The sequence below is a fragment of the Mesoplodon bidens genome, assembly GCF_964165515.1.
Source record: "Mesoplodon bidens genome assembly, chromosome: 3".
In the NCBI taxonomy this organism is placed as follows: domain Eukaryota; kingdom Metazoa; phylum Chordata; class Mammalia; order Artiodactyla; family Ziphiidae; genus Mesoplodon; species Mesoplodon bidens.
In genome coordinates, this window is record NC_138178.1 from 63,293,588 (window position 1) to 63,304,722 (window position 11,135).

The 11,135-nt window shown below is 46.2% G+C and overlaps 1 protein-coding gene across 1 annotated transcript; it reads left to right on the forward strand.

Moving 5' to 3' along the window:
* Positions 1–8,171: 8,171 nt before the first annotated feature.
* Positions 8,172–9,777, forward strand: LOC308614027 (ubiquitin-like protein 7; the record flags this gene model as incomplete). Its single annotated transcript, XM_081228245.1, has 5 exons — positions 8,172–8,215; positions 8,477–8,526; positions 8,773–8,940; positions 9,524–9,646; positions 9,754–9,777. The coding sequence occupies exons 1-5, from the start codon at positions 8,185–8,187 to the stop codon at positions 9,775–9,777; spliced, it is 396 nt and encodes a 131-aa protein (XP_081084371.1). The 5' UTR covers positions 8,172–8,184.
* Between the last annotated feature and the right edge of the window lie 1,358 nt (positions 9,778–11,135).

An 11,135-nucleotide genomic window follows, 5' to 3' on the forward strand; every position in this document is an offset into this window, starting at 1 on the left:
TCCGCGCTGCATTCTGGGAGTTGCAGTTCCTATTGTGGCCCCGCCCCTTTATAAATAGCCAGCCTGCCAGTGGCCCTAGTTGTAAAGCTTCCGGTTCCGTGGAGGGCGTGGCTCCTCTGCGGTTTGAAAGTTCCGGCGCGAGAATGTCTTCGTGCTTTCGTCGGAGAGGAGTCTAGAGCTGTCAATGTTCCAGGGCACAGGTCACGAGAGCGGGGCTTGGCGTGAAGTTTACAGCCCCGCGGTTCCCCCACTGTCCTGGGACGCATGCAGAGTCCTTCGGTTACTCCGGGTCCTTACAGCGCCGCAGGTGGGAACTCCCACTGCCGGGCTCTTGGGCACATCGCGGACACCGGATCCCCTCCCGCCTCGACCCTTCGCTCCCAGAGGGCCCTTTCCCGAACGGCCTCTTCAGACACACCTCAACCTTGCAGCCCTCACCAGAAAACGGCCTGCCTTCGGGTGAAGTCGGCCTCTTCTGTGCTTCTCGCCTCTGGCTTCTCGTGGCGACCCTACCTTTGAGGGCATACCAGGAACCCAACGATGACTTCCTCCAAAAGTTGGTTCGTTGAGAGAAGTTACCAAGCCGGGTTCCTCTTACGCCCCAGCGTGCAATGGTGGGAATCAATTCGGGGAGGGCAATTTCCACTGAACTCTTAGAGAAACTGCATACAGTCGTCCCTCGGTATCCGCGGGGGCTTTCTCCCAGGACCCCCCACCCCCACCCCACCCCGTGGATACCAAAATCCGCGGATACTTAAATCCCTTATATAAAATGGCATAGTACAGTCGGCCCTCCGCATCCGAGCGGAGCCCGCCGGTACCCAGGGCTGACTGTTAGATGCGCGACTAGAATAGATGGTGTTTGCACAGAGGTTAGGATTAGCCAACTATTCTGATTGGACTCTACTCGAGGAATTAATTCAAGGACTAAGGAAAGCAAAAAAAACCCAAAAAAACCACAGGTGAATAAAAAATATAATGAGGTTGGTCCTAGCAACTAAAGGCTGATCCGATGTGCACAAACGTAAAAGCATGACTCTGCAACGTCCCATTGTACAGCCTGGGACTAAGCCAGCAACTGTGAGCAAGATAGCTTGACTGAGGGGAGCAGATAAACTGCAGGGTCTCGGAGGGCCTGACACTGGAGGCTAGTAACTCCTCTGCTCTTCTAATACGGGAGATTTTCACGAAAGTCTGTCACTGTCTTCTTGCTGAACCCTAGGTTCCTCATAGTTGTCCCCAAAGTAGCCTCTCCCCCATCCTACCCATTTTTAGATATAACCTCTCTTTCAGAAATCCTTCCTAACTATCCAGCCCTCTTTAAGCTCCTTCTTCTCTTATCTACTAAGGTACTTGGACCTGAACCACATACTTTAGTGTTTTATTAAACTTTGTTCAATACTGTGCCTTGACTGCCTGCCGGAGAAGACAGGGATCCTGTCTTCATCTGGTTTTCCTCATAGCAGAACTGAATATACTAGGTGCTTATGAGTTTCTTGTTTTGATTCATTTCATTATAAGCTCCATAGGAGAATAAGCAATGACTATCTTACCCTGCACTTTGTCTTCAGCAATTGACCAGGACCTGGCACATAGTAGGTGAGCAATAAATATGTGTTGAATAAAGAATTCATCTACCAAATGTGGCTGTCTTGCTGTAGCTTGTTGCCCCCAGGAAAGGAGGTACACCTCTCTAAGTTCTGAATTGTACATTGTAATGATAAATTATTAACTGAGTAAATGAATGAAGGAATAACCCAGGACCAAACAGGTTCTTTGGGAACCAATTTACCAAATAGGTACGGTGGCCAGATGCAAGGGTCAGATTCTAGATAAAATTAGAAGTCTGGACACAAGACAAATGACCAGACATGGTAAAAAAGAAAGTGTCCAGGCCCAGTCCTTCCATCAATCTATATTTGGAGACATATACCCTCATTAGCTTTCTCTGAGAAAGTGGTGGACAATTTTTCATTAAACCTTCAAGAGACTATTTGCCCAATCGTTTGCTATTGGAAAACAAATTATGAGACTGCACATTTGGGCTTCCCTGGTGGTGCAGTGGTTAAGAATCTGCCTGCCAATGCAGGGGACACGGGTTCAAGCCCTGGCCCGGGAAGATCCCACATGCCACAGAGCAACTAAGCCCATGTGCCACAACTACTGAGCCTGCGCTCTAGAGCCCACGCGCCACAACTACTGAGCCCATGCGCCACAGCTACTGAAGCTTGCGCGCCGCGAGCCTGTGCTCCGCAACAAGAGAAGCCACGACAATAAGGAGCCCGCGCACCACAACGAAGAGTAGCTCCTGCTCACAACTAGAGAAAGCCCGCGCACAGCAAGGAAGACCCAACGCAGCCAAAAATAAAAACAAACAAATAAATTTATTTTTAAAAAGTGTACATTTGCATTTTTAAAATGACTATAAAATTAATATGGGGATTTCTGGGTCTGGCAAGACAGCAAATGAAAATCAACTGTAAGCAGTCCTGCTACAAACAAAAATGTATAAAATAATACATCTATTAAAAATCATGTAACCGTGGTCACAGGAGAAATGGGAAATCCTCAGATGCTAGAAATAAAGGGGTAACTGGAAAAAAGCAGTGAGCTTTGGAAGCTGATGAGCACCTTTCCAGAGAGAATAGTGGTCCTGGAAGCCTTGCTTGGAGATTTTTCTTTTAACACCAAAACATTGGGCTGGGCCCTTGAGCAACTGAAACTGATACCACTACATAAAGTTTAAACCTTTAAAAGATTTGCATGGTGGTCCAGTGGGTAAGACTGCACTCCCAATGCAGGGGGCCCAGGTTCGATCCCTGGTCAGGGAACTAGATCCCACATGCCACAGCGAAGATCCTGCATGCCTCAACTAAGACCCAATGCAGCCAAATAAATAAATATTTTTTAAAAACTAAAAGATTTGCCTCCTAAGTGAAAGGGCAGAGCACAAAAAACCAAAAACCCAAACCCATGCATCAGCACTAAGAGAAGATAAGAAAAGTTCTCTGCTTGGCTATGAAGGCAGGTCAGTGAAAGGGGAGTTGACGTGTGAAAGAACAGCCTTCCCTGAGAATTTGAAACCCTAGACCTGTATTTTGTGTAAGTTTGTGGCCAAACTTTCCCAGAAACGTCCAAAATTGGTCCCTGGGTCTGCATTTTAGCATACAGTTAAACTAGGGCATTCTATTAAGAAATTAAATATTCAGTGGCAGGAGGAAATGTGTAGTCAGTGACTTTTGGGTAAGTGAAGTTGACTAGCTGGTCTGCTTTTTTATTAAGGGGGAAAAGCAAATAACATGTCACTTGAGGTCTACAATTTAAAATTTTTAATCCAGTTCATTCTTTTACAGAAAGCAACAAAAACCAGATCTGTATTAATAAAAAATATAAAAACTAAAGACATGAAAATAAAATAAGTTAGCATGCTCAAAGTGTTATCTTTGTTTTGTTTTGGCCACATGGTGTGTGGCATATAGAATCTTAGTTCCCCAAACAGGGATCAAACCTGTGCCCCCTACAGTGGAAGCGTGGAGTCTTAAGCACTAGACCGCCAGGGATGTCCCTCAAAATGTTATCTTAGGTATTTTCTCAAGTTTTGTTAAGTCAACATTATTTAGAAATAGTTTACATACAATAAAATGTATGCTTGGGACTTCCCTGGTGGCGCAGTGGTTAAGAATCCGCCTGCCAAAGCAGGGGACTTAGGTTCAAGCCGTGGTCCGGGAAGATCCCACATGATGTGGAGCAACTAAGCCCATGTGCCACAACTACTGAGCCTGTGCTGTACAGCCCGTGAGCCACAACTACTGAGCCCGCACCCACAACTACTGAAGCCCACATGCCTAGAGCCCATGCTCCACAACAAAGAGAAGCCACCGCAGTGAGAAGCCTGCACACCGCAATGAAGAGCAGCCCCCGCTCGCTGCAACTAGAGAAAGCCTGTGCACAGCAACGAAGACCCAACGCAGCCAAAATAAATGAATTAATTCAATAAATAAATTTATTTTTTTAAAAGTATGCTTAAAAGAAATTGGTCCTGGGGTTCTTGGTAAAGCAAATATAAATCCTTTTTGGAGCAACACTACCAAAACTCATGCCATCCAACAGGAAAGAAGAAAGCTAAACTGAAGATTTCACAAAAAGAATTAACAAATATTCATGGAAGAGAGAGCAGAACAAACAAGAAAGAGCAGAACAAACAAGTCACAACACCAAAAATGTTGGATATTAGGAAGTCAATTTAAAAAGAGATGTAAAATAAGCATGAAAAAATGTATTAAAGTCACTGAAGGGCTTCCCTGGTGGCACAGTGGTTGAGAGTCTGCCTGCCGATGCAGGGGACACGGGTTCGTGCCCCGGTCCGGGAGGATCCCATGTGCCGCGGAGCGGCTGGGCCGGTGAGCCATGGCCGCTGAGCCTGCGCGTCCGGAGCCTGTGCTCCGCAAAGGGAGAGGCCACAGCGGTGAGAGGCCCGCGTACCAAAAAAAAAAAAAAAAAAAAAAAAAGTCACTGAAGAAGCTATCAGGACTTTAAGAAAGGACTTAAGGACTTAAGAAAGAATAACACATGATTAAAAAAAAGAACAGGCAGATTTGAGAAGAACCAAAAAGAACTTTTAGAAATAAGAAGTACTGTCACTAAAATTAAGAACTTAACAGATGTAGGTCCTTGTCAAAAATGTATATTGTGAATATCTTCTCTCAGTTCGTGGCTTGTATTTTTATTCTCTTAATGGGATTTTTAAAGAATTTCTTGAAAGTCTAATTTATGAAATTTTATTTTGATGGGTAGAGCTTTTTGTGTCCTATTTAAAAAATCTCTGCCCTAATTATGAAGATATTTTCCTATGCTTTCTTCTGTAAATTTTATCTTTCACGTTTAGGTCTATGAGTAATTTCATATTAATTTTTATGTAGAAAGTGAGATAGGAATCAAGATTCTTATTTTCCATAGGGTATCAATTGATGAGAACTACTATTTTTTTAATCCCATCCCCACTGAATTTTACTGGCAGCTTTGTCATAAATAAGGTGACTGTTATCTATTGGTCCATTTCTGATTCTATTCTGTCCCACTGATGTATTTTTATATCCTTGTGCCACTAACCGTACAACTTGATTTCTGTAGCTTTAGAGTAGGTCTTGGCATCTGGTAGCATAAGTCCTCCAAATTTATTTTGCTTTAACATGGCTCTATCACTAATAGATGACAATTGTTAACTTTTTTAATGTTTCTAAAAATATAATTTTATTGAATTAAATAAATTTCATATTCAACAAAATTTAGATTATACTGCATATGTTAGTAAACTGCATAATTCACTTAACTTGAGTATTTCCCCATGTGCTCAAATTGTCTTTGAGAATGTGATATTTTTACTTTTATTTTAAAGTAGTTTCAAGTTTACAATAAAGTTGCAAAAATAGTATGAAATAATTCCCTCTTAACCACCCAAAGTCCCCAACTGTCAACATTTATAACATTTACCTTATCATTTTTTCTCACCCTCTCTCTATATATATTATTCTCCCACCCCATCCCCAAGCTGTTTGAAAGCAAGTTGTAGACATGATGCCCCATTACCTTTAAATATTTCAGTGGCTATTTCCTGAAAACAAGGACACACTCTCCTACCTACCACAGTACAACCCATTAGAATCAAGAAATTAATACAGTTCTACCATCTAATCCACAGATGTAATTTAAATTTCATCAACTGTCCCAGGTAGGTGGAGACTGATCACCTCACTGCTGTTTTCATAAATTATTTGGGAGATTTTCACAAAGTTTCTCATATCAGTCATTAATCCAAACAGTTTTGGTTCCTTTTAGTGGTGAATAGTATTTAGAATCCAAGTCTGGGTGTGTTTATTGTCACTGAGATGTCATCATTTTCCAGTTCCTCTCAGTGGATAGACCTATGAAATACATATTTACAGACACAAACCCATTCATCTATATTTCTGTTTCATATATATGTTACATATATGAAATAATATGTATATGTTCTTTTTTTCATTAATTTTTGTTGGAGTATAGTTTATTACATAAGTTCTAATACCAATACTTCAAATTCCATTCAACCCTACATATTCTTTTCTAGTCTTCCCTTCCTCTATAATTTTGCCTTTTTTCTCCAAAATGGCTCCCATTTTCCACAATATATTTACCTGCATTTGCTTATATTGAAATCCATGGTAACCATCACAGTGAAGCCTCTTCAACTTGAGGCTGCATCATTTTAACACTTAACCTAAAATTTTCTGATCATTGCCTTACTATCTGGCATGACAAGAGTTCCAGGCTCATCTTTACATTTCCTGCCCCAAACACAACAAAGAGCCATTTTTTCAAAAAGCTCAGATGGGGACTTCCCCAGTGGCGAAATGGATAAGAATCCGCCTGCCAATGCAGGGGACACAGGTTCGATCCCTGGTCCGGGAAGATCCTACATGTCGTGGAGCAACTAAGCCCGCGAGCCACAACTACTGAGCCTGCGTGGCACAACTACTGAAGCCCACACACCTAGAGCCCATCCTCCACAACAAGAGAAGCCACCACAAGGAGAAGCCCGTGCACCGCAAGGAAAAATAGCCTCCACTCGCCACAACTAGAGAAAGACTTCACACAGCAACGAAAACCCAACACAGCTAAAAATAAATAAATTAAATCTTTATAAAAATAAATAAATAAAGCAACTATAGGGCTTCCCTGGTGGCACGTGGTTAAGAATCCGCCTGCCAACGCTGAGGCCACGGGTTCGAGCCCTGGTCTGGGAAGATCCCACATGCCGCAGAGCAACTAAGCCCATATACCACAACTACTGAGCCTGCGCTCTAGAGCCCGAGAGCCACAACTACTGAAGCCCACGCGCCTAGAGCCCGTGCTCCACAACAAGAGAAGCCACCGCAGTGAGAAGGCCACGCACTGCAAGGAAGAGTAGCCTCTGCTCACCGCAACTAGAGAAAGCCCGCGCAGCAACAAAGACCCAACACAGCCAAAAATAAAATAAATAAATTTATGAAAAATAAATGAAGCAACTATATCCCAATTAAAAAAAATTTTTTTAACGGTACAGTACAGTAAGAGGTCCAAACTGAATTGCATTTCCAGGCTCACATGTGAACAAACCTTCACCCCTCAATGAACCAGAGATTCTGGGTATCCAACAGGCTGAGGTTAACCCAGGGCCAAATTGAACATTCAGGGCAGTTCTCAAAGTATTGAGCTTCATAGCCTGAGCATACATCTCTACACGTGGATTAGAGCCTGATTAGCTCTAAAGGGGACAGGGGGTGGGGGGAATAAAAAAATTTTTTTAATTAAAAGCTCAGATGGGTTTTAGTGGGAAATTGAATTTCAAAACCACAATCTGGGCACTAGGGATGCCTATTTCTACTGGATTGGTCATTATTTCTAAGCTGCTTCAGTGGAGAGAGCTAGGGAGAGAGCTAGATCTATATCTATATATAGATCTATGCTTATAAAGATCGAAATAGAAATAATTTATACTGCTACTTCAAATTCAAGACTACAGGGGTTTATGTAACCTTTTGTATATTCATGTTTCTTTCCTTTTCCACACTGAGAATCCTAGTTCTCAAGAAAATAGGGGATTCCCACTAGCTATCTATTTTACACATGATAGTATATTTATGTCAAACCTAATCTCCCAGTTCGTCCCACCCTCCCCTTCCCCCACGGTGTCCACATGTCCATTCTCTACGTCTACATCTCTATTACTGCCCTACAAAAAGTTTCATCTGTACCATATTTCTAGATTCCACATATATGCATTAATATATGATATTTGTTTTTCTCTTTCTGGCTTACTTCACTCTGTATGACAGTCTCTAGGTCCATCCACATCTCTGCAAATTGATATTTTGTATACCAAATTATAAATATATTTTATACTCTACTATCTGGAAAGGTAGGAAGCGTGGCGCAAGTGGCGGGACACAGGATTAGATGCTGCCTGGGTGAGTGAGGAGTGTGCGGCGCCGCAGGAAGTGCGTGCAAATGGCTCTGCGGGTCCAGGGCTGTCGCTACGGGGAGGGGAGCGTGTGGGTCTGGGTGAGTGTGTAAGTGTGCAAGCTGCCACGCCAGAGAGAGCTGTAAGGCTCAAAGTCTGCCGGCAGCCCGTAGCCACAGCACAGGGGCGACTCCTCTTCCCGGGGCATGCCCTCCAGCTCGTACCGGGATATGCCAGGTGAGCCCCAGGACAGTGGAACGCAGGCCCCCTCGGGAGTGGGCGGTGGTCCAGGGGTTTGCTTTACTCAGCAGCTATGTATAGTGCTGGCAGAGGGCGTTCCTTGGGAACTCTCAATTTGAGTCAAGGAGTGCATCTGTCCTGTAATTTTCCAAGGGGAGAGATGAAAATATGAATTTGGAGAGTAACTAGAGCTGAGATTCTGGAGCTGCGCCTGTGCCTTTCTGTTCTTCCTCCTGAAATCTGTTCTCCCTCCTCCAGGTGGCTTCCTGTTTGAAGGGCTCTCTGATGATGAGGATGACTTTCACCCAGTAAGTGGCCTGGCTGCCTGCCATTTGGGGGAGATGGTGCTGGGGATGCACCCCTTGCTGGGACCTGGCACGCCCCAGCTGGGAGGTGATCGGAGGCCCTTTGGTGACCCAGCTATGTCATACTATTGCTGTCTGAACCTGGCAGCTAGGGGAGGTTCCCCAAGAACTGTTCCTGGAGCGGGGGTGGGGTTCATCTGAGAACGTCACAGGGCTGCTTCCCTGATTCTTGGTGCCTCTCTCGTTCAGAGCACCAGGTCCACGCCCTCGAGCAGCACACCCAGCTCCCGCCCAGCTTCCCTGGGGTACAGTGGAGCTGCCGGGCCCCGGCCTATCACCCAGAGCGAGCTGGCCACCGCCCTGGCCCTGGCCAGCACTCCAGAGAGCAGCTCTCACACGCCAACTCCTGGCACCCAGGTATGGAGAGAGGGCGGGAAGATCAAGGCCAGGCCCCTAAGGGAGAAGGGCCCAGTGGTAGAATGGATTTACCTTTGCTGATCCTAGAGCTGGATCTGCTTTGAGCCAAACTCTACCTGGAGCCCTGGTGGGTTTCCCGCTGCAGCTCAGGCGACCACCTGTCACCAGCCTTCAGGGCTTAGAAGTCTGGGGTTCATCACAGGCCTGATTAACTCCTGCCAGCACTTTGGAAGAACCTCCCGTCACACAATATCCCCTTACTTGTCCCTGAAAGTGGCCAGACATCACAGGCTTAAGCATTCCTGGTGACGGTCACTCCAGCTTCCAAGGCCGTCTCTCCCAGTGCTGGGTCCTAGGCTAGGTCGGGGGCTCCATTCCATCTCCCTGGAGCAAAAGAGAACAGAACCTTTCCTGCCCACATAGAGAGCTTTGGGGTACCTCTGTGTGGTTGTCTCGTGCAGGCCCCTGCTGGGAGGCAGTCGTGGGGCACCCAGGGGCACCCTGGGGTGATGTGAGAGCAGTGGGTATGCGCTGGGAGGCTGAGGTGTCTCTGAGCGTGGCGCTGACCCTGGTTTGTCTCTAGGGCCATTCCTCAGGGACCTCCCCAGTGTCATCCGGCGTCCAGTCAGGGACGCCCATCACCAATGATCTCTTCAGCCAAGCTCTACAGCATGCGCTGCAGGCCTCCGGGCAGCCCAGCCTTCAGGTCAGTCTTCCCCACTCCTGATGTTCACATGGCTTCTTAGTTACTTTGGACACTGAGCCTGCTTCTGCTCTCTGGAGGCCCTTCCCACTTGGCCTGCTTTGCTCCAGGAACAGCTGGGGATGGCAGTGTGACAGGAGAGGATGCTCCCAGCAAGGGCAGTTGTCCCTGTGGCTTCCACTCCTGCACCCAGTGACCACAGCCGGCTCCGCTGACCACCTGGCTTGAATACTTGTGGCAGTTTTAATTGAAGAGACACTCATCCATTCTGTGAGCGGGGACTGAGCCTTGAGCATGTATATACCGGGCCGGGGTCCAGCTCCTGGGGTAGAGACGAGCCAGTGCTCATCCCTGCCATGGAGGGGTGCCAGGCAGTTACTGCAGTGAGGGAGCAACAGGGCAAGAAGCCCCGCCCAGGCTTGAGGTGAGGGCCTAGGTCAGGGAAAACTTTTCTGAGGAAGGGGTGTTTGGAGTGACTGTCAAAGAATTAGTTAGAGGTTAGCCAGGCAGGGAAGGGGTGTTTGGTTGCGGGGGAATGGTGTCCAGGCAGAGGCAACCAACCTTAGAAATGGCCTATGTCAGTCCACCTATGACATTCCACCCTTGAGACTAGTTTGAAATCATGGTGTCTGCCACACTCTGGATATTGTTGCTGGGGTTAATAATGAAGCTTGGCTTAATGTCTCATCCTATACCTAAATTCTCAGACAGTTTTATCACCCTCAGAAAAGCAATTTTTTTTTTTTAATTTTGACTGTGCTGGCATGTGAGCTTAGTTGCCCCGCGGCATGTGGGATCTTAGTTCCCCGACCAGGAATGGACCCTGTGTCCGCTGCATTGGAAGGCAGATTCCTAACCACTGGACCACCAGGGAAGTCCCCTCAGAAAAGTAATCCTTATTTTCTTCCTGGTATCATTATCAGAAAACTCTGGTGAAAGTTAATCAGGCCATGAGTCTTAGCTATATGGTCCTAATGTAGCTATGATTTATCTCACTTTTTTCTTTTTTTTTTTGGCTGTGTTGGGTCTTTGTTGCTGCGCCCAGGTGGGGACTACTCTGCGTTGCAGTGCATGGGCTTCTCATTGCGGTGGCTTCTCTTGTTGCGGAGCACAGGCTCAAGGCACGTGGGTTTCAGTAATTGCAGCTCTCGGTCTCGGTAGTTGCAGCGCAGGCTCTAGGGTGCAAGGGCTTCAGTAGCTGCGGTGCATGGGTTCAGTAGTTGTGGCTCGTGGGCTCAGTAGTTGTGGCATGCGGGCTCTAGAGCGCAGGCTCAGTAGTTGTGGCACACGGGCTTAGTTGCTCTGCAGTATGTGGGATCTTCCTGGACCAGGGATTGAACCTGAGTCTCCTGCATTGGCAGGCGGATTCTTAACCACTGTGCCACCAGGGAAGCCCCTCATCTCACTTTCAAATTGAGTGTTGAGGCACTTTCCACCCCAGAATTCCATACTTGGGTGGAATTTGCTTTGCACATTACTTCACAATAGCCAA